The 25057-nt window shown below is 35.1% G+C and overlaps 1 protein-coding gene across 1 annotated transcript in view; it reads left to right on the top strand.

Annotated features, from left to right (window-relative positions):
• The window catches only part of SMYD3 (SET and MYND domain containing 3), a 961044-nt gene that overhangs the window by 805048 nt on the left and 130939 nt on the right, over window positions 1-25057 (top strand). The window contains exons 9-10 of the mRNA XM_023502028.2: window positions 2641-2728; window positions 6510-6684. Coding sequence (XP_023357796.1) covers window positions 2641-2728; window positions 6510-6684 — 263 coding nt within the window. The remainder of the gene's footprint in view (window positions 1-2640; window positions 2729-6509; window positions 6685-25057) is intronic.

Below are 25057 nucleotides of genomic sequence, written 5' to 3'. Positions count from 1 at the left end.
TTTTAAAAGAATAGCAAGTTGTACATGATAGATTTGCAGTTTCATGTGCAGTAATTTTTATTATACTGGATATGCTTGTTTTATTACATAAATTAAAGATAATATAAATAAAAATTTTTGAAATGAAGATATAATCTAGCTGAATTGCTGACTAGTACATATGATGAATCACATTGAATTACTCTCAGATCATTAAATTATTGAAATATCAAAGAATTTGTTCTAATTCATGGGTTATTGTAGCCAAAGAATTCATTTCCCACTGGCTAACGTTATTGGCCAATTCCATAATTAGCTAGAGTGCTCTTTGGATAATGTTGTTCATTTTTAATCATTTTTAGTCATATCCTACTCATGACTCCATTTGGTATTTTCTTGGTACTACCAGTTTTGTATAAGAGTCCAGAGTGGTCAAAAATAGCATTTGAACAAGAGCTTGATGAATGGATAATATTTTGATCAGCAAAAAGTTGAAGGTTGGGAGGAGGATTCTAGGAAGAGGAAATTACATGAGCAGAGAGGCAAGAAGTGGAAAAAGTGCAATGAATTGACAATGAAGCAATTTGACTAGAGCATAAGATGCCAGTAAGGTTATAATAGGAGATATAGAGGAAGCACAGTAAATAGAGTGTCCTCAAGTCAGGAAGATTCTTCTTCCTAAATTCAGATACTGCCTCAGATACTTATTAGCCATGTGACCCTGACCAAGTCGCTTAGCTCTGTTTGCTTTAGTTCCCTCATGTGTAAAATGAACTAGAGAAGGAAAATAACCAAACCATTCCAGTAAGAAAGAAAGAAACCCCAAAGGGGATTACATTGAGTCAAATGTAACTGAAAAATGACTCAACAATAAGTGAAAAAGTAGTTTGGTGCCTGAGTGTGGATACCAGGATAATAGCTTACATTTTTGGTAGCACATTTACATTTACTAAGTACTTTTCCTCACAACTCTGTGAGAAAGGTAGCATTTTATAGTTGAAGAAGGATTTTATTTTTTAATAGTACTTTTTTTCAAATACATGCAAATATAGTCTTCAACATTCACCTTTGCAAAACCTTGTGTTCAGATTTTTTTCTCCCTCTTTCCTCCCTTCCCTCTCTAGGTAGCAAACAATCTAAGTTAAATATGTGCAGTTCTTCTAAACATAGTTCCATATTTGTCATGCTGCATAAGAAAAATCAGATCAAAAGAGAAAAGAACAAGAAAAAAACAAAAATAAATGTGAAAATCCACATTGTCTTCATAGATCTCTCTGTATGTGATTTGTATTTTTCATCTCAAATCTATTTGAATTAGCTTCAGTCAGTACATTGATTAAAAGAGATAACTATCACAGCTGATCATCACACAATCTTGCTGTTACTATGTACGATGCTTTTTTGGTTCTGCTCACTTCACTTAGTATCAATTCATGTAAGTCTTTCCAGGTTTTTCTGAAGATAGCTTGCTCATCAATTCTTATAGAACAATTCTATTCCATTATCTTCATATACCATAACTTATTCATCCATTTCTCAACTGATGGCATCCACTCAATTTCCAGGGAGGAGAAATTTTAAGTGACTTACTGATTGATAAACACAACTAATAAATGTTATGTTTGAACCAGAATTTGAACTCAGTTCTTTTGACTTCTGACCATGGTGTTCTTAGCACCATCCTGGTTCTTACTCTCAGGCAAATGGACTAAAATCTGAAGACTGTAAGAACACTTCAAAGGCTTGCCTAGGGGAATGGCCTGATCAAAGCAAGGTTTTAGAAAAATTAAATTTATAACAGTTTGTGAGATGTTTTGGAGGGGTTAGATATTTGTTCACCAGAGAGCTTTTCTTCCTTTCTCATTCATAGTAAATTTGGAGTTTGAAATTCATTCATAATTTTCTAACAGGACACTCTGATGGTATCTCTTTAAAGTTTAGCCTAAATTAGGCTAGGCCTGCCCCCACCTTCAGCCTATTCCTGTTCATGGAATCATGTTCTCATGCTCAGTAGGTTGCAGGCATTTGTTTTTAAATGTTTACAAGATAAGCAATTATAAGCCTTTGGGCTAAGTCCTTATTGAAAAAGAGGTCTTTGTGAGTAATAATAACCTCAAAGATCTTTGCCAGGTGAAAATTGGTTCACTAATACCTCCTGTCTATTTAAAAAATGTTTTGATATCTTTTGTTTTTATATCACATTCACTTATGAATAAATGATAACTAGCATTTATATAGTACTTTAAAGCTTTACAAAATCTTCATATTTGTTAACTCTCTTGATCTTTACAACAATCCTATGAGGACCTTAGGAGCTCTTGTTATTCTGATTTTACAGTTGGGGAAAGTAAGGATGAGAGTTTAAACAACTAGTGCTTGAGGTAGGATTTAAACTGAGGCTAACACTTGATCCACTCTACCTGCATGCTGCTCCCTCTGCTTCTCTGAATTCTTTGCATTCATCATTTGTGATCATATAGTAATGTTTTACTAAAGTTATATGGTACAATTTGTCTAGCTATTTCCCAAGTGATGCCTTCCATCTATTTTTATTGTTGGTGTTAATAATGTACCTCATTAAAGTATAATTTCTAGTTTCTTACCTGATTTCTCTCTTTTCTTCCCATCTTTCTTTGTCTTGTAATGTGACTCCTGGATTAGGATGCTGATATGCTAGCAGGAGAGGAACAAGCTTGGAAGGAAATTCAAGGTTCCTTAATAAAAATTGAAGATCTCCAGTCACAAGAAAGTATCCTTTCATTAAGAGGTCAGAGTAAGTCTTTTTCGTTTCAATTTTACTTTTTTATTGTTGTCTGTGCTTGGTTACCTTTTGAATGATTATTAGGGAACTGCCCTTTTGTGCCTTCTGTGTTGTGAGGAGATGCTGCAAATACATTGTTTTGAGGATGGATGGATAGATAAATAGATAAAATATTTATTAAGTATTTAATATGTGCCAGGCATAAGCCCCAAACAAAAAAGATAGTTCCTATCCTCAAAAGGAGCTTACATTCTAATAGAAGAAGATGGCACATAAGAGGAAGCTGAAATGGGAGAGTAGAACTTTAGGTATATAAAATGGAGAAGTTCAGAGAGACAGGGATGGAATTAGAAAGGAAACATATGTGCTATTTGAATTTTAAAATATTATAGACAGGAATCTCAGAAAAGCTGATTTCTACCTAGTCATTGCTAGTAAATAAAAAAGGTTGAGATTTAAACCTAGAACTTCAAATCTTGCACCCTGGCTACAGTGCCATTCTGGTTCCATATTACTTGGGTCATTTTCTTCTAAACAGTCTATCCTTGCAGGGGATACATCTTTTATTTCAGAAGCAAGTATAGATTTACATGGATATAATTCAAAAGTATTTACCAACTATCATGTTGCTTGAAACACAAAGACTACTTTCATTGAGGAATGATCTAAGAATATTTAGAAGGGAATCCTGGAGTAAACAGGAAGGTACCAGTGTAGAACATGGTGTAAAGTTCAGAGAAAGAAGGATAACTATCTGCACCCTTCCTCAAAACTAAGGCCCCATGAGGTTCTCACCTTGTTAAAAATAAAATGTGCTATCAAAGTATGGTAATACTATATAGATTATGCAAAAACATGCAATAATTCATTAGGTGGACTAGTTGTTGCTTTGGGAAGAAAAGTCCTAAAGAAGTAGTATGTGGGTAAGTTTTGACTGGGTAAGAAAGAGAAGTAAAAAGTCTAGAGATTGGTCAAAACCACATCTATGGGGTTTTGGTGCTCTGCATAAGATAGAAAGGCAACAAAATACAGTATGAGTGCTAAGCAATCTTCACCCCCTCTTAAATGTGAAATGGTCACAATGTTGTTTTTTCTCATATGAAAGCAGGCAACCAGAAAACTTTTAAAGTTTTTATTCTGTCTTAATTTCAAAAGATTTGCTCCTCAAATTCTCCAATCTATCCCCAATCTCAGAAGTACACCTGGAGCTTGCCAGAGTCAGTTCATAGGACTTATTAGATCTGGAAGTTACATTTTCAGTGTGAGTATTTACAAATTAGAAATTGAGAAACACTGCAAACCTGGACTTTGTGTATTGTTTTGTTGATTGCCTAGAAATAAGTGATGGGGAAAGTGTTAAAAATACAGATGATGATGTTTGTACATTTTCTTTCAGAGATACAATTGTTAAATATTTACTAGAATGCCTCTTTTTATATCCAGTCTAATATTTTAGCTGTTACTGTAATTTTAATTCCCACATATAACATGACTAAAATAGTTTTAGATCTTGTCCTTTCTCCTTTCACAGAAAGCCTCCTATATATTCTTTTCTAGATGTCACTCACATAGCATTCATCCTCATTCACATGCTCATCACCTTTTGCACAGACTATTTCAGTAGTTTTTTTTTAACTCTTTCTCTGTCTCATCTATCCCCATTCAATCTAATCAATTGCCAAAATGATCTTCCTAAAGTATAGGTCTAATACTCCCCCACCTTCATACCCAAATAAACTCCCAAGAACTTCCATTACCTCCAGTTTCAAATAAGAAAATAATTTGCTATTTAAAGTTCTTCACAACCTGGTGGATTCTTTCTATTTTTTCAGTTTTCTTGCACTTTAGACCTCTACACACTGTACTATTCATCTGCAAGTGAGATATCTCATGTAAAGTGCTTTGTAAACCTTAAAGTGATATATAAATGCTAGTTGTCATTGTTGTTGGTACTGTTGATATTGTTCCTATTAAAGTAAACATTTAATAAATGCTTATTGACTGATGGGTGCTGTCTAAAAAGGAAGGCTCTGGATTAGGTGGGGGGAGGGAGAGAGATGGCCACAGGGAAAGGGACCTTGGACACTGAGAAAACGGCATTAATGTTTGGCACCTGTGTTAAGGGGATGAAAGATAAACTCATTCTTGCGAATGATTTCACACAGGCCTGGCCCTACTCATAGTGGTAATAAAAGACATAAAATCATGATTGTGTGCTCTATGTCAGTGATAAATTTGCTAGCCCTGGGCAGTGGGCAAGCAGCTACATTCAAGGCTGATGTATATGCTCCTCCAGTCTGGCCCTTTTGAAAGCATAGATAATAATCATTGGTACTCCTGTGGCCATTCTCCTTGGAGAGTATTAGAGAATTTTACAAGCAGGCCCTCATTAATCCCATGGCTCTGACTCTGAAATGGGTGGGGAACAGGTAATGGAAATCTTTTAAAGAGAGGGGAAAACTGAAGCTTAGGGAGGTTGTCTTAAAATGGGAATGTTCCTATTTGATGTTGATACAGCCTTGGGGCACTTATGCTTTACAATCAAACCCCTAAAGATAGGCTGTGATATCATTAATCTCCCTGTAATAGATGTATATGTGGGAGGGAAGGAATAGGATTGGGGGGTTCAGAACACCTGTTGTAGGAGAAAAATCTATTGAGAGGCTTTTTTGGGTTTTTTTTTGGTCACATACAGTACATAAAGGCCCATAGGCACTATTTATATATTTACCTTTCTGAAAAGAGAGTGTTTAAATATATATTTCATATAACCGGCTTAACCTGCTTAATCTTACTTGAATGAAACCTGTTTTTGTAGATGCCTTACATTTGGATGTCATGGTAATCAGTGAAATTCGCCAATGTAGACTTCTCCATTAAGATAGAATTTCCCCAAATCTTCTGTCTCCCTAGTCCCTCATTTTAACAGACTGGACAAAAGTAGATGATAATGAAATTGTTTGGAAGTAGTCAGTATACAAAGATTTCCAAAACTTCTTCATTTCTTAAAATACCTATCCTCTTCAGGGTTTGGGTCAAGTGCAACCTTTTACATACTTTTTCTGCCCCAGCCCCCAGCTGTTAGACCCAACCCACTTTCTTCAAATTGCTTTGTATGTCAGCATTCTTACTTATACATTTGTAAGTTGATTTCCTCAGTAGAATATAAGCTTCGTGAAGGTAAGGCTTGTTTTTGTTTTTATATTTCCAGTATCTAGTGCAATGCTTAGAATACAGGTCCTTAATAAAATACTTATTGGATAGATGGGTGGAGGAAGAGACAGAGATAGGGATGGATGGAGGAGTAAATGAATGAATGGATGGATAGATGGATGGAGGAATGAAAGATAGAAGAAGGCAGGGATAGAGGGATGGATGAATGAATGGGTGGATGGATGAGTAGATGGATGAATGGAGGAAGGGATGGATGAATGGATCTATTAAGAGGAGTATAATAAAAGGACTGCTCTGGCTTGTTATATCCTTTCATCTCTTGCCCTTCACCTCTTCTAGTAAAATATAATAACCAGAGGCAGAGACTTGGTTTTATGATGGTTTGTTGATTGTAAACAGAATTCATAGAGCTAAGATGCCACTTAGATGTTTTTTTTTTTTTCCCCCAAGTATGTTTTCAGCAGCTTATCTGTGTGGGATAATAGGAGCTTCCTTTCTATTAGTGCCCTGGAGCTTTTCAGCCTTTTAGAATATCTTTATTTTTTAATTTGTATTTTTTTCCTTGATGAAGATCCTTAACTAAGGTTAATAACAGAGTGGGAGCAAGTTCTGGCTATGTGCCAGACTCTTATAAATAACTGTGGAAATCGTCTTCCAGACAGAAACATCTATCAGCTAAAAATGCTTGAATGCGCAATGGATGCCTGTATTAATCTTAGTCTGTGGGAAGATGCTTTGCTTTATGGAAGCCGAACCCTGGAACCATACAGGTAAGATCTGTGAAGGGAGCAGTTTGTTTGCTGCCCTACATAAGCTAGACCACTTAGTGAAGGCTGGGATTCCAAACTGAAGACCGGTTAGTGAAGATTTGTTTCTATATGACTCCTAAGGTCATTTGAAAAAGTAATTTTATTCTGTGTGTATTTTCAGTTAACAGAAGATAAACTCATTCTCTGCTAAGAGAAACACTATAATTATGTCCAAAATCGTATAATATCTTGAAAAAAATCTTTAAAAATTTAATCTTCCCCACTTCCTAACAACTATTTATGCAGTGAGCACAACCATCCTTCTAATTTTCTCAGGGTCACCATATCTTAATCATCCCTGACTCCTCACTCTCCCTCACATCCACATATAATCATTTGTTGAGTGTTATTGATTTTATCTCTATTGCCTCTCTTATGTTCATCCCCTTCTCACCTCAGAGGCCTACCATCCTTTTCTAAACCCTTGTTACTCTTCTCCTGAAATGTTGTAATAGGTTCATAATTGGGTTCCTTGCCTCGAATGTCTTCCCCTTTGATCCTTCCCATAGGTGCCAAATTGATATTTATAAAATACAACTCTGTATCATTCTCTGACTTGAAAAATTCCAGTGGTACTCTCTTGCTTCTAGGATAAAATACAGACCCCCCACAATTTTGTTTTTTCAAGGCCTTTCACAATCTGGATTTCAACTACTTATCTTTCAAGGCTTCTTCTTCCATTGCACATTACTCTCATTCATTCTCCATCTCAAATTGGCCTACAAGCAGTTTCCCAAACACTACATTATATCACCCATCTCTCTTACTTTGCAAAAGATATCACTTCCATTTAACAAAGCCTCTTAGAGGCTTAGAACAATTTCTATCTTCCTTAAAAGTTCAGCTCAAGTACTACTCTTACAAGTAGTCTGTCCTGATTCCCTTGTTAGTAATTGCCCCTTGGAAATAACTTTGTATAGTCAGTTTGACCATAATCTCACAAGTGTATTCCCCCCAAAACATGACTGCAAAATTACATCATTAAAAACCACAAGATTTTATGAAGGGAAAATAGAGTTAAGGGCACAATGCTTAAAAATCTCATTAGTGCTACATGAAATAAGATAGGAAACTAATAAAAATGGCAGCAATTTTAGATGTGTTAAATAAGAAATATTAAAAAAAACTACAATAAATATTAATGGTGTATACTACCTTAGGATTTTGCTGAGCCTGCACCCGTTTTGGCAAAGTCTCTCACAAGTTGATAAGGTCTTAACTCCAAGGCTTGAGGCCTAAGCCCATGATAGGAAGGGACTGGAAATGGAAGAGAGTGAGGGACGAACCTTTTTCTTCTTACAGTTCCTGTATATACAAAATATGACACTCTTATCTTGACAACAACCTGAAGTTGATTTGGTGAAGTTAGCCTTAGAAGGGTCCTAGCTTGTGAGTCTTCTGCATCCTCCCTGTTTTTCCAAGAAGAAATTACTCATCAGCAAACACAATATTCATATTTTCTAAATGTTCCCTAATATTGGAATCACATTGGATCAAATTTATGTCTTTAGAACAGAGTGTTCTAGCAGAACTGACTATATGTAGTGTATATGTCTCTTTCTGCAAACAAGTTACTTACCTCCAAATGAAATTTAAGCTGCTTTGAAAGCAGGTCATTGTCCTTATCTCAGGGTCCTCAATACCTAGAATGTAATTAGGTATTTATAATCAGCTCTTGGATGAATCTAGCTATAATGAATTAGGTAAGTGTACTTTCTTTCTCCTTCCTTCCCCCCCACCCCCCGTATGTAAGTATATCATATGCACATATGTATAGATATGTTGTTGTAATGTATTTTTAAATTTATGTATGCATCAGTTTCTCTTGGACTGACAAGAGTCAATCTCATGACCATCTTATAAGCTCACAGTCCAATAAGTTTGTGTGTGTGTAATTAAAATATATATATATATATATATATATATATATATATATATATATATGAGAGAGAGAGAGATGGGCCTAAAATAGAAATGGGACTGGAGTATTAGTCTAAGGGCAGCACATATATAAATATAGATAGAGATAGATATAAAATACAAGTACTAATAAGCTCAAGTCAAAGTTGAAGTTGACATATAGCTTAGGATCTAGAAAGTACTTCAAGCAAAGGTAGAGAAAAACAGAAAGTAAAGAGCTATGCCAGTAAGCCAGGTGTAAAACCAGAAGTTTGGCACAGATGAAATAGAAATAATGGACATCCAAAGTCCAAATGGGCGGTATGATGGCAAAAGCCCAGTGGTCAGGCAGATGGTAGAAATCCAATTGGGCAGAAGACTATAGGTATCCAGATGGATAGACAGATTTCCAATAGTCAGGTGATAGCATCAGATTCAGTAGCAGGTGTCAGGAAGTCAGATATGGGGAATCTAAATAATCAGGATCATAGGTCAGGAACCAGGAAATTCAGATACAAGGCCAACTTATAAGAATCTGAGTCCAAAGAATTAGAAAGTCAATCAATGAGAGAATGAATCACAGGGATTGGAGCATAACCAGCTATAAGATTCACTTGGTCACATTAGTTCCTCCAATGGCCTTCTTTATTCATAAGCTTCTTTTAGAGTACTAATAAAAGATTATATTTGTGGCCTGTTTTTATAATCCCCGAGTCATACTTGAAACATTCGTGATGCAGGAATTCTGTGAATATATAATAAAGGAATTGGGGGTGGAATATACCTTTGACATCTTGGTATATTAGATAGCATTTTGTATCATAGTTCAATTTTGCCTATAATAATAGTAACTATGTTTAAGATCTAGAAAGGTTTTGCAAATATTTCATTTTATCTTGAGATAAAATGTTCAGTCCCATTATCCTATTATCAGAAATTCAGTCCTTTTATCACCCTCATTTTACAGGCACAGAGCGTGATTTTTTTTTTTTTGCCCAGCTAGTAAGTTGTAGCTAGTAAGTAACTGAGGTCAAATTTGAACTTGTCTTCCTGACTCTAAGACCAATACTCTACTCCACCACCCAGTTACCCCCAGTTATTCTAGGAATTTATGTTAGAAAGATTGGACCATTGTCTCTGAAAAGAACTGACATTGTGCATCAAGCTGCTCATTGATTTAGGGCAGTCTGATTGAATAGTTAAGAGTCACTAAAACAGCTAAAAAGTCTAATAGTAATTTGGATTATTTACCACTATCCTTAAACTTTTTCTCTTTCTTCCTCATTTCTTTAGCTTATTGTAATGTTGCTCATTTTGTAGGTTGTTTTCTATAGGGACTATTAGAAACTGATTTTTGAAATTGAGTTTTTGGTAACATAATTTCACATGAAATTTTCTTTATCAATTTGAATCGCGAAAGTTGATGAACTACTCTTCCATGGCATGTTTTATGAGACAGACAAAAATATATTTACATGAGGAAAATATCTCTATACATCAGGGCTTCTTAAACTTTTCCCACTTGCAACCCCTTTTCATCCAAGAAATTTTTATGCAACATAAGATATATAAGATATAAAACAGGTACACAAATCAAATATTTATTGATAATAAATCATAAAGAAATTTATTTTAAAACAATTCTTTGTAAACATACAATTTTGCCATATATTAAAGATGAAAGCAAATGTGCATACTAATGAGATGGATGTGTTTACTTTTACATAAAGAATTAAATCTTGGTGGGATATTTAATATCTTTGACTGCTGCCAAATTTTTTGCTATTCCCACATTCCATTATATGATCCCATATGGGATTGAATCCATAGTTTAAGAAGCCTGACTAGATTATACTTTTCTGTAAGACAGGACTAGACATAGTTTATAGGAAAACTGCTTTTGACTTGATAAGTGAATTACCTTTGTCTGTGGATTGAATGATGTGGCACAGAGTTGATAAGAGATCATAAACTCCTTCAAGGCTGATAGTTGTATGTTTCCCATGTGCAGTAGAATATTCATTTCAACATAACTTACCCCGTAAATATGTAATAGCCATCAAGTGAATGAGAAGGTAAAGCTCCTTTATTAGACTATAACCTCATTGAAGGCAGAGATTGTGTCATATTTCTCTTTTGTATCTCCAGTGCCTTATAGTTAGTAAGCACATAATAAATGCTTGCCGATAAGGAACTTTGTGGTTACTTATCTATTCCCTGAGGCAGCTAAAAGGATCAGTAGATAGAGGGCTGGTCTTGGAATCAGGATCTGAATTCAGATCCAGCCCCAGAAGCTTCCCAGATATGTGACACAGGTCAAGTCATTTAAGTGCTATTTGCTTGATGCAATGGAAAAGGAAATGGCAACCACTCCAGTATCTTTGCCAAGTGAACTCCATGGATAATATAATCCATAAAATCACAAAGAGTTGGAAATGACTGTAACAACTATACAGTAGCAACAAAATCTATAATGTAGCAATCAGTATCACTTCTGACAAATCTGACACATCTAGCCAAATCCTAGGTTACTGAATGAGATAAGGAATAAAAGTAAGGAAGATACATGTTTGAAAGGTAAGTGTGCTGGTTCCAGGTTTTCCTGTTTATTGGTGTAATGTGGCTTCCCTGTGACTTCCCATCTTCATTTTGTGGGTTTTTGTTATTGTTGTTGTTGTTGTTGTTGTTGTTACATCAGCTTTCAATCTGTCTTTAAAAAAAAAAAAAAAAAAGACGTTCACCATTTGTTTAGAGCCAACATGCAGATTTAAAATATGTTCATAAATCAGTAAATATTTATTAAGTAACTACTATGTATAAGATGGGTCATTTACTGGGCTAAGCCCTGGAGAGATAAAAAGAGACTAGAAACATCCCTGGGGAGATAACATAGAAATAAATATATATAACCGAAGTTTTATACAGGATAAACAGGAAATAATTAGCAGAGGGAAGACACTAGAATTAACAGAAATTGGTGAAGGCTTCCTGTAAAAGATGAACTTAAAAAGCAGGGAAACGCAAGCCAGAGGGATCCTTGCCCAGACCCAAATGATGAGCATCATCTTCAAGTTAACCCTCTGCCTTCAAAATGTGGGTCATGTACTTATTGTTCAGTCATTTTGACTCTGTGACCCCATTTGAAGTTTTCTTGGCAAAGATGCTAGAATGGTTTGCCATTTCCTTCTCCTTCTCATTTTATGGATGAGGAAACTGATGTAAACAAATCTAGATGAATTGTTTGGGGTTACACAGTTAGTGCCTGAGGCCATATTTGAACTTGGAAAGATGATTCTTCCAGACTCCATACCCAATAGGCTAGCCACTGTATTCCCTAGCTGCCATCTCCATACTCCTGATCAATATTTTGCCACTGGATCCAGTTGGCTCTGGAGGAGAGTACAATCTGTAAATTTGCACAGCCTTTCCTCACTGAAAGCCAATTCACTTGCAAATCATGGTACCACTATCCTGATGTCTTAGTCTTCTCAAGAAAATAAGACTAACAATATGTCCCTATAGGGACCTCCTTTGTTTATTACATTTTTGGTCTCTTAAGCCTACCTGAAGGCCTCAATACAAAACTTATTGAATCTAATAATAATAGTCTATCTAATCTAATAATCACAATATCTTGGCACCTCCTAAGCTCAAGCAAAATGAAGACACCTTTCTTAAAATTATATCAGAAGAAAAATATATAGATATTTACAAATTTAATTTATACATGTAATTATAAATATCTCTATTATACATATATACACATATATATGTACATGGTCAGTCTCAAAAAAATTTATATACTTTTTTGTAAACAGACTCTGTGTACTTCTCCTGAATAATAAATTTGTAACCTACTAACACCACTATCCCTGAGGCTTCATTTAACTTATTAAGGAGTTGTTTCATAGTACATTCTGTATTATGGAAAATCGAATCTACATTGATCTCCATCAACCAGTTGAGACTTGAACCTTTTCTTTGAAAAGATGAAGCTGACAAACCGGTAATCTATAAATCAGAGTAGTGCAAAGAGATAAAATAAGCGAGGAGGAAGCTTTCCTGTATAGGCTGCCTGCCCTGACCTTGGAACAAGGACACTTGAGATCAGGGAAAAATAAGACCAGACCCTAAAGTGGGAGCTCTTCGCCTTTCATGTGTCATGGATTCCTTTGGTAGTGTGGTGGAGCCTATGGAGCTCTTCTCACAATAATTGTAATTGGAGGAAATGATAGATTTCAGCTGGAGATCAGTTAAAATAAAGATGCATATATTTTCATCTGAGTTAATGGACATGTCTCCTGAAATTTACCAGTGGACTCCAAAGGATCCAAGAACCCTAAGTTCTTGCACTTGCATAAAAGAAAACTTTTAGAATGTGATTTTGGAACAGATAATGGCTGCTTTGTTCCCTCCTGCCCTCAAAAAGGGCATTTGAGGGGCTACCATCAACTGCCAATCTATTGCATTCCCCAGGGAATGTTATATGCTGTAATATTGTGTGTTTGGAGAAAAGGGTGCAGACATGGGTGAGAGCTGCTTAGAGTTGATTGCCATGCCTGCTGTTGGAGCAGTTTTGAAGAGTGAATATATATTCTGGAAGGATTAAAAAAAGGTCAGCAAGCAGGTCAGGTCCAACTAGAGATTTTTGATGCTGCTGACTGGAGCTAAATTTGAACTGGTGACCCCAAGAGAAGAAGACATTTATATTCCATTTTCAATATGGTAACCTTCTTGACCTTTTTCTTGGCTTCTTAATTATATGGATTTCGTACTCATTGGAAATCAAACTGTTATAATCTCTTATTCACACAAAGGACAAGAGAATATATTATTTATGTTTGTAAAGCTTTTTGAAAATTAATATATGTTCAAAAAACTCAAAGCATCATTGTCGTGAGTTCATCACAAATAACATGAACATTTTTTCTGACCATACATTAAAACACATATAGTATAGCAGAATTGTAATTCAGGAGACCAACATTTGAATTCCAGCTGTGCCACTCAGTGCCTCTGTAATGTTGGACATGTAAGTCAGCAAGTATTTAGCTGCTATGTGTTGGCCACTGTGCTAACTGCTAGGGATACAAAATAAGGCAAAAACAGTCCTGCCTTCAAGAAACTATGTTCTAATAGAAAAGAGGAATATGAAAATACTTTCCATTTCTTCTACATATACTTAATCTCCAAGAGGATGGCCCAAAAAAGTCTTCCTACATAAAGTGAACTTTGAGCCAAGAGATAAAGATAAGGAAAAGAGATAAAGATAAGGAAAAAAGAGCATTTGAGATATAAAACACACTCAATACAAAGGTACAGAGATGGGAGATGGATTGTTTTATGTGGTTAACAGCAAGTAGTTGACATTTCATCTTCTTGCATCTCCATTTGCTTTGATTTATATTCAACTTGCCTTGCAGTTAAATTCTCAGGTGTTTTTTTTTTCCTTCCGTCATATCTTTTTGTTTAAATTTTTAAAACTAAAGCCATGTATATATTTTTTAAAATTGTTCTTTTTTTTTAAATCTTGTTAGATTTGACCCATAATTCTAACCTGCCAGAATTTTTTGGATGTATATGAGCCATCCCTTCTGACTTTTGTCCAAAAATTTTATAAGCAGGGCAATAAATTTAACAATTTAGTCCAAAGACCTGGGTTCAAAACCTAAATCTGCCCCATTTGAGTTATTTATATAATAATATATAACTCAGTGAGTTATTTAACACCTCAGTTTCCTAATATGCAAAGTAAAAAGATTAAACTAGATGACTTTTACAAAATTTTCCATCTTTACATTTATGATTCTGTGATCCCATCTATATTTTATTCTCAGAATACAGTTAAAGAGAAAGTAGGAGACATTTCTAAATTGTGGACACCTGTGTACTTAAGACAATTTCCACTATGTATCCAATTTAATATCTAATTTTAACTCTATTTAATTTTTGACACTTAAAACATAGGGTATTGGCCTGACATAACTCATTAGTGCATGATAGCATTGTTTTTTGACTTTTTTTTGGAGAGGCTTTGTACTTAATATTGCATCAATCATTCTGCAAAGTTATTGAAAGGAAATGGGTAATACTTGTGAATACTCAAATGAGGTTATGGTGACTATTCCAATACTTATCTGTACCTTTTCTTGCTTTTGTTCAGTTTCCAAATAAGAGCACACTTAGATAGAAAAATGTAAATATTATTGTCATAAATGTGAATAGACATTTCTTATCTGTATTTCCTGGATGAAGGGTAAAAAAAAGAAATGACAGAGGAAATGAAAGAAAGCAAAGCAAAAAAGGAGATGTACTACAGAGGGCAAGAGAGAGGAAGGTAAGAGGAAGGGAAAAAGAGGAGAAGAAAAAGGAGAATGGAAGAGAAAAGAAGAGAAAAAGAAAAGGAGGGAAAGAGAAAGGAGAGGGAAAGGGAGAGATGGTGATTAAACTTGGAGGCAGAGAAGGAATGGTTCATGTCTATTGGCTTCTCCACTGAAGTGAAGGGTTCATGATGACCAACACAAGATGCTGAATGGAGTGGAGAGAGAATTTCTCTTTATGTCTAACTTTTGCCTATCAAATTGCTCCATAAGGATGAATAACCTATGAGAATAAGAGATGGTCAGAATGGAGAAGTGTTGGCTGTCAGGAATGCCATTCTATGTTATATCCTGAGTTCATTCTCTATGCTGTGAGTTTTAGGTCTGGAGTTTCCCAAGTCTTTGTATAAAGACTAGATTGGCCCTAGTAGAGTATCATTTGAATATTGAACGAAGACTGCTTTGTTTTGTCCACATTCCCTTGCCTGCTTAAAGTCAGGAATGGCAGTTTGGAAAAAGTAAACCAAATTATATCTTTCCTATCATTTCTGGTTTCAGAGCAGCTTATATTCTTATGTAAGGTTGCTTGCACTGGTGGAGGCTGTGAGCATGTAACTGAGAGGTAAATGTTTTGTTATGTGTTGTTTTATTACCTTTATTGATTGTATGCCAAGAGTAAAGTGCTGTTTACAGTATCCAAGAATGCTTGTCCATTCCTGTGAAGAATCAACTCTGTTATGCCGAGGTCTCATGACTAAGCCTCAATAAAATATCTCAATTTCAGGGAGAAGGATGGTTTTTGCCATAGAATGGGGGCTCAGAGCTGATTTTATTGGTTAAATTCATACTAACCACACCTCTTAAAATATTGAATGAGTAGGGCCACTCTTGAAAGAGTGAAGCTAGAATAAGAAGATCCAACAATCTCCCAGAACCAAAAACAAACAAACAAACAAACAAAAAATCCCTAGGCATTTCAGTTTTTGCTTAGGAGGGTGAAGTACTATAACTGCTAGGATAAGTATGAGACTTGCTCACTTCTTTCCTGTTTAATAGAATCAAGTTAGTGAATCACAATGCTATTTGGTGATTAAACTGGTGTGTGCATTGGAAAGTTAATTCCAGTGATTTCAGAAGATTAAGAATGAAAAGTATATATATTTTCTCAATAGAGAGGGAGTACTTGAAGGATATATCCATTTGTTTTGCTTAACTGTCTCTTTGTTTCAAGGAAGGATACATTACAAAGAATGATGAAAGATGATAGTGATGTAAAAATAAGCCAAAAGCACTAATAAGATATAGAGCAGCGATATGGTGGAGTGGATGGGGTACAGGCCTGAAGTCAAAGACTGAGTTCAAATCAAACCTCATATCTCTATGACCCTGGGTAAGTCACTTGATCCTATTTGCCTCAGTTTCCTCATCTGTAAAATTATATTGAAGAAGAAAATGGTAACTATCCTAATATCTTTGCCAAAAAAATCCCAAAATGGGGTCAGAAAGAGTCAGACATGGCTGAAAAACAACTAAACAATGGCAAGGACTAATAAAACATAGTTAAAAAGAGATTAGTTTCCCAAGAGAGTGAGGACTAAGGCAATTTTTCTGTTATTAAATAGAACTTTGCACAGTGAGTTTATTGTACACAAGGTTTAGAAAATAAATCAAGCCAATCTGATAGTCCCCCCAAAAGAAAAAGGATTCTGTCAGTATTCTGCTCATTTGTATGCAGCTGCCATTTTTTCTTCCATATTGTATTTACATTATTCAGTTAATTAATAGATTTTTATCTTTGTTACTAATGTGAACTAAAATTTCTCACACGTTTAATATAGGATCAAAGATCTAGAACTGGAAAGGACATTTCCTCATTTTATATTTTTTTGAGTATGTGAAGGTCGAAGACCAAGATCACAGAAGTAGTACTGAAGGTGGAGCTCAAGCCCAGGTGCTCCAATACCATAGTCAAAGCCCTTTCCATTATCCCACACTGCCTGTGATTTTTCAATTAAAGCATCCTTTATTCTATCTCCTAAATGTAAGAGCATTTCCCAAAGAAAGACATTTCGCATTTGCAGGTATGTGTCTTCCCATTTTTCTCTGTCTCTCTGTTTCTGTCTCTGTGCATATGTCTATATGTCTATCTTCTGTCCTCTGTCTCTCTGTCTACCTCTTCTGTCTGTCTCTCTTGTCTATCTCTTCTGTCTGGCTCTCTGTTGTCTCCATCTGGCGGCTCTCTGTCTCTGTCTCTCTTCCGTCCTCTGTCAACCTTCCCCTCTCTCTCTCTACACTCCCTCCTCTACCCCTCTTCTCTCTTTCCCTCACTCTCTCCCCCTCTCCTCCAAGTAATCACTGAGAGCTTTGATATACCTGACAGAAAATCTTCAGTTTCTTATTATGACAAATTACACCCTAAGCAGCAGGATATAAAATCCTAGGGAATCTTTTGGGATGTGTTGAATTTCTCCTATTGAATCAATCTGCTGCTTGGCTGCTCCTGCAGCTCCATTACTGCTATCTTTTCCTTTTCTCAGTTCTTGGGGAAAAAAAGAATAGAAAAAAAATCAGGGTTTTCCCTGTAGGGAGTCAGCAGAAAATCAGGCAGCCTGAGCAAATGGGAAATGATGGCTAGAACTTCAAAGAACTAAAAAAGAATTGATCAAAACCAATTTTAATTTTAGATGAAGTGCATCTCGTTTGTTTCATTACTGGATCAGTAAGCTCAGTGGTCACTAGAATATGATACATGGGTTCCCAAAAGGTTCTATACTTAGTTTTCAAAGCACTTCAGTTTCAGGGCAGAGAAGTGTGGACATTCAACTAAGTTATACAATCAAAACTGATTTGCCAAACTTCATAAATTTAATGGCTTCTGGAGAATGGTAATAATATTTGTAAGGGACATTAAGAAATCACTGGATTAAATGAAAAACCATAAGTACCTGGAAAATTATTTTACTCCAATAACTTGAACTTTTTTATGTAAAAATGTCCTTTGGACTAGCCAAGAAATATATACTGAGCTTGTAAAATAAAAGATGCTAAAAATTCATGTGCTTATTTTTGTTTATATAAAAATTCAAAGGGATGAAATTAATTGGGGACTGCTAGATAACTATAGTAGTAGAGAGACCAGCCTGTATTTCAATCATGCAAAATGAGGTGATGCTTTTGGTAGAGAAGGGAACTATAGAATTTTTATTTTCAGATATGCCCACAGTGTTTGTAGATCTGTTTTGCTTGACAGTACATATTGATTGTAAGGAATAGATCCTACTGGGACGGAGGAAAAAGTGGGTTAAGGGATAATTAGATAGATGAGGAAAAACAAAGACCATTAGTACAACATCTTTGCATGCACAGAGTGAGGAAAGAGCAGAAGGAGAGACAAATAATTTTTATTCTATTTTAAAAAGCTTTATATACAAGTACATCAAGCTTATACAAGCTAGTAAAAACATGGTCAAAATTTTCAATGTGAGCAGTTGTGTCGGATGTATCATTTGATTATTTCCATTAGGAGTTGATTTGTTATTGTTTTGCAGTTATCTAAACTTAAAAAATGATGAAAAAGTACTAATAATGCCAAAAAATCTTAAATGTGTCATACATTTTAAAAGAGCCAATTATTAAACATTTAATAGTATATACAAATATATGTACATATATATATACAAATATGTGTGTATATAAATAAACTGAGTATGAATCTTCCAAGAAAGTCTATCTCTGAAGTCCCATGCACCATGTACTAGCAACTACTGAACTTTCTGATATAGTAATGAAACAAACCAGTCATATTTTTCCTGAAATCAAAATTGGCTTTGATCAGCTAAGTGGCACTGTAGATAGAAAGCCAGGCCTCAAATTAGGAGGACTGAAGTTCAACACCAGGCCTCAGATACTTAATTAGCTGCATGAGTCTGGGAAAATCACTTAGCTCTATTTACCTCAGTTTCCTCTTCTGTAAAATGACCTAGAGAAAGAAATGGCAGACTACTCCAGTAATGTTGCCAAGAAAACTCCAAATGGGGTTACAAAGAGACATAACTAATTGACTGAAAAACAACAATAAACATATATACATATACAAAAACATACATACATCTCTATGTATATATTCATTTCTTTTGAGGAAAAACTGTATATTGTCAAATATCACCATTTCCTAAAAATTCTTCTTCTTTATTCTTTTTATCTCAAAATTTTTATTTTTGTTAATGACTATATTCACAATTTTAAAAAAGAAAGAAAGAGTGGGGTGATACTTTGGAGCAGCTGTGATTAAGTCTTTAAATACTACCGTAGGAATCTCCAGAGGATGTAGGAAGTTGGCTAATAGCCATCTCTGGGGTGTTTAGGGAGGACTAGCATCTCTGATGTTATGGCTTGCCACGCCTTTTTCAGGGCTGCTCAGCTTCCTTTGGTGTCTACCTGTCACTGCATTCTCACATGTAATTCCAAGAAGCTGTAACATGTGCAGTGGTCCATCCTAATAAAAACAACTTGGTAGATGGACTAAAACAGGTGAGGGTATCTGACAGACCTCATGCATTAGGAGTATGTCTACCCCAGACACATGAAGATTTCCTCCTATAGAATGGCAGATAAAAACAATTTATTCTAAAGACCATGGAAGCAGCTGAAGCAGGTACTGTGGAGTATTTAGAGCTTAGTCACACACCAAAGATACCAAAGTCATCCACCACATCCTGGACCACGTCTAGTCATCTTGATTTTTGTCTTGCCATTCAATGATCCTGAAAAAGAGATCGAGGTTTATAACTTTGAACAACTCTGCCTCACTTAAATTCAATTCATGAAAAAATCAAGATATCACACCCCATGATATCAGTGATTATTTTTGAAAACAAAGGGTGAACAAGCTCATACAAACTCAGTGGAGGATACTAGTCATACTATAATGCTGTTGTTCAGCAGGATAAAGGAAAACATGTATCCTCTATTTTCACTGAAAATATCGCTGTAATTTTTGGGCCAATGAGAGCCATGTTGGAGGTCCAGCAAACATAAGTGACTTCCCATCACTCAGTGAAATTTTTCTAGAAGAGATGACAAAGAATAAAGGGCCTAAAATACATATTTCTTCTCTCAAACTTTTAGAGAGGGTGATGGATTCCCAGTCATAATAGAAAAAATAATATAAAAAGCAAAAAAAGAAAAAATTCCTAAGAAATAAAAGAGGATAAAGTCAGTATAAAGAGGTTGGTGAATAGTAGTTGTGAATAGTGGGCTCAAAGGAGAAAAGGAAGAAGAAATTTTTGATTTTTGGACTTCAACCACATGAAGTCTAGACTGTGAGTCATAAGTTTGAATCCTGACTTTGCCATTTACTAGATGTGAAGCAAATCACTTTACCTTTCTAAGGCTCAGCTGAACTTTCTGTAAAATGAAGGAATTAGACTAGATGATTTTAAGGTCCCTTCTTGCCTTGATAGTCTATATTCTTTACTATATTAAAAATGTAGCATATAGACTAAAATCGAGGTGTCAGACACACACAATTCACTAGTGCAGCCCAAATCAGATTAAAATGCAATTGGAAAATGTTGAACAAAATAGATAAATTACAATACAGCATAAACAATGTTAAATTGTGATTTTCTAAATCAAAATACAGCAGAGACCTATTTCCATGTGAATTTGACACCACTGGATTTATGGCTTCATCGAGGTCATTTTATCTTATCAAGGTAATTTTAGCAAGATTATTCCAGATTTAAAAGCTCCCTAATACTTGTATTTCTTCCTTATCTAAACTGAAAAGAAATCCCCAAAACACAAAGTCATGTAGAATGAGCCTTTAATTATTTTGGGTTTTGATTAAAAGATGAAATAGAATAAAAATTTCAAGCAGGTAATGTAACTAGCTCAACAGAGAGCATTAACATTTTACTGATCTGTTTCCTCAATGTGATGATTTTAAAATATGGCTTGGGCCTTTGGAAGAAACTGCTTTCCCAAAACTGTTTTTTGAAGCATCCAGGCCTTGTTCCTCCTAACCATTTAAAATCAAGTTTAAACCTAACAGAACAGTTGATTTGTGTTTTAGGTCAATATGTAAATTAGATTGAGTGCCAATTTGGGAGTCAGAAAGATTCCTCTTCCTGGAATCTGGCCTCAGATACTTATTAGCTGTATCATCCTGGGCAAGTCATTTAATCCTGTTTGTCTCAGTTTCTCCATCTGTAAGATGAATTAGAGCAGGAAATGGTAAACCACTATAATATCTTTGCCAAGAAAGCTCCACAAGGAGTCATGAAGATTTGCACGTGAATGAAAAACAATTGAATACTGATTTCCTCCTTGTTATTAGGAGTAACCTAATAGAAATTAGGTTAATAGATTGGTAGGTTATTCTACAAATCAGTCTAAAAATGATTGGAATGAAGTAAATTATGTTCCCAGAATATCTATGATGATGCTTTAACTTGATCTGATGACTTGGTCTAAGTATATAAGATAAAATGCAATCAGTTCTACACCTCATGTACTCCAGGAAAACTGGAAATTTTCTTTACTTTTCAAACACAATTCTATTTTAATGTGTCCCAAGTACAAATGCTGTTCCCTTTGCTTTAAATGTCACTTACTTACCACAAACCCCATTTCTGTTTGTTGAATTTTGCCTGTTCTTCAAGGTATAACTCAAATGTCATATCTTCTAAGTCTTTGCAGATCCTCCCAACAAGAAATGATCTATCTTCTATTATTCTCACAGAATTTTTTCCATATCTCTTAGGTATACCAATCCATTTTATACTACATTTATTTTTATATGGGCCTTTTTCCCCTCTACTGAATTTCTCTTGTACCATCAAAAACTTAATACATGACAGAGGTTTAATAAATATTATTGAACAAATTGGTGAATTTGTTGGATTTGAGTTTTAAGTTTCACTGTTAACGAGGATCTAGTTTCCTTTCACAGCTGCTCTAATTTTGGCCTCCTTTCTCTTATCAAACAAGAGAACAAAAGTTCAGAATTCTCCTTCATGGTTAGGAGTGCCTATGATCAGGCATTTCCTACCTGAAGTCTTACCTATCCAGAAGTAATCTTTAAAAAAAAAAAAAAAAGCTCTAGAAATGACCTAAGAACTGGGGAATAATTTTTTGAACCATGGATTGTAAATCCTGGAAGGCCTTTTTTGTTCTGGGACAGAATATCAAAGTCATTTTCATCACTATCAGAAATCAGCTAATATGAGGAACTAAAGTCAAGGGTGATTACAATTAAAGCTGAGGAGGGTCAGAGAAGGAGTTTAGTCACCAGGGCCAAGTCTAGGCAGACACTAATAAAGATCTGAGCCAGAATGGCAGCCTTATGAGTGAAGAGAAGGGATATAAATAAAAGGTATCATAATTGTAGAATTGATGGAACTTGGCTACCAATTGGATTTGAGGGACAAAAAAGGAAAAAGTCAAAGATATCTTCAAAGTATGTGGACCAGAATGACTGAAATATGAGATTCAATAGAAAAGTTTGGAGGAAAGATGGGTTAAGGGGAAAAGAAGAGTTCAATAATGACATGTTGAAGATAATTCCTACAGGATATCAATCAACTGATATTTATTAAGCAACTACTATATGTCAAATACTGGGCTGATTGCTAAGAATACAAATACAAAGAATGAAACAATTATCTAGTTTAGATGTTCAGCATAATATTTCAGAGGAAATATTTGGGTTGAATTTGAGAATAATCTATGTCAAGATGGTAATTGAATTTATGGGAGTTAAGATATGAGACGTAAAGAGAAAAGGGCTCATGATGGAGCTTTGGGGAAAGAAATATAACTTTATATATATATATATATGTATAATGTATATATACTAATATAATATATAGAGAGAAATAAGTGTGTATATATATATATATACATATCTCTATATTAGGTAAGTTTGATTAACTTCTGTGAGACTCAATTTCCTCATCTGTAAAGTGAAAAGGTTTATCTATATGTTATCTTACATTCCTTCAAAATTAAAATTTATGGTCCTACATTCACTATTTGTTAGTAGGCAAGAGATGCTTGATCCGGAAAAAAAAAACTGAAGAGAATGGGCAGAGAGGTAGGGAGAGGACCACAAGGAAACCCAAGAGGAAAGAAGATGGTCAATTATATCATTAGCATCAAAGAAGTCAAGAAAAATGAGGATTATATAAACCTTCTTGGTAGCCTTCAGATTTAATATTTCATGAATAATTTAATTAATAATAGATAATCGGTCATCTTAGAGATAGTAGCTTCAGTACAGGGAGTACAAGGAGTAGTTAGAAACTCCTCATGGTTGAGAGGAAAATTAGGAGAAAATGGAGATAATGAATATAGATGACTTTTTTCTAAGAATTTTGATGTGAGAAGGAAAGAAGACATATACGAGAAGATTCTTATTTGACTCTGGTTCAGAAGTCTATTAGAGGACTTCTTGTTGATTCCTTTGCAATCATTTCTTAGTTCTAGGTCTTCTGAGTTTGACATTGCTGATATAAATGTGTTCACTGGATTGGAATGGTTCTCTACAAAATGGGAGTTTTGATTTGAATGATTTAAACATTGAGATGATGAAACTTTTCTTTAGTATGTTTTTAAGTAGAGGAATTATATGACTGTAAATATAATCCCTCCAAATATATTGCCAGTAGAGGGACCGTGTGAATATTAAATAGCCAGCTTTGGAATCAGAAACATCTGAGTGTAGATCCTTTCTCTGATAAATACATTTGCCATGTGACTCTGGGTAATTCATTAAACTTAGTGCTCTGGGCCAGAGGTATCAGACATGAAGTCCACTGGCCCCATGTAGTCTGTGATACTCTCTTGAATTCTACCAGAAACAGGTTAAAATTTAGCTGGGAAATATTTAACCAAATAAATAAAAATATAATAAAACATAGATAATATTAATTTGGGACTACCTGAGTCAATATGTGGCTGCCAGCAACCCTTATGTATGATGTAATGTCTCTGTTTTTACTTGAATTTGCCACCACTGGTCTAGGAAACTCTTTAAGACAATTAAGTTATAGTGCTGCCCCCAAGAAACTGAACTAGGAAACCACAGAATAAGTTGTGGAAGGAAGAAGAGCTATTTGGAGACTTGGAAAAAAGAGAAGAAGCTAGAGTCTTCCTTATCTAGGTTGGCTAATAGACCTCATGATGATTATATGAATCTGTATTCCAAACTTGTTAGAATTCCTTCTTCTATTCAAATGGTATTTGTATGTACCACACAACAACATTGCTTCTCTTTCTACCTTCAGAGGTCATCACCCAAACACTCTGTGTTATGTTCCTCTCCTTAGATTTCTGGATTCCTTCACTTCTATATGGTAGCCCTGGACAATGCACCTTCTTACTACCCTTTTTTAATTATTGTATTCCTTTTCAATAAGGAATGCCATTCCAGAGTCAAATTCCTTTTTTTAAAATAACTTTTTATTGACAGAACCCATGCCAGGGTAATTTTTTACATTATCCCTTGCACTCACTTCTGTTCCGACTTTTCCCCTCCTTCCCTCCACCCCCTCCCCCCTATGGCAAGCAGTCCTATACATGTTAAATAGGTTACAGTAGATCTCAGATACAATATATGTGTGCAGAACCGAACAGTTCTCTTGTTGCTCAGGGAGAATTGGATTTAGAAGGTATAAATAACCCGGGAAGAAAAACAAAAATGCAGACAGTTTACATTCATTTCCCAGTGTTCTTTCTTTGGGTGTAGCTGCTTCTGTCCATCCTTGATCAATTGAAACTGAGTTAGATCTTCTCTTTGTTTAAGAAATCCACTTCCATCAGAATACATCCTCATACAGTATTATTGTTGAGGTATATAATGATCTCCTGGTTCTGCTCATGTCACTCAGCATCAGTTCATGTAAGTCTCTCTAATCCTCCCAGAGTCAAATTCCAATTGGAATCTCATCCTATCAAACTTCCATGGTACCCAAGCAGTCAAATATCCCTCCTTTCATTGTACACTGTCTACCAGGCTGCCAGATATCATGGTGGCTGAGGCAAGTAGATAGCTTGAGTTCAGGAGTTCTGACCTGCAGTAATCAGCTAATCGTGTATCTTCAGTGTTTGGG

This window comes from Sarcophilus harrisii, chromosome 4 (assembly GCF_902635505.1).
Source record: "Sarcophilus harrisii chromosome 4, mSarHar1.11, whole genome shotgun sequence".
Taxonomy (NCBI): Eukaryota; Metazoa; Chordata; class Mammalia; order Dasyuromorphia; family Dasyuridae; genus Sarcophilus; species Sarcophilus harrisii.
This window is presented reverse-complemented; position numbering and strand designations above follow the sequence as displayed.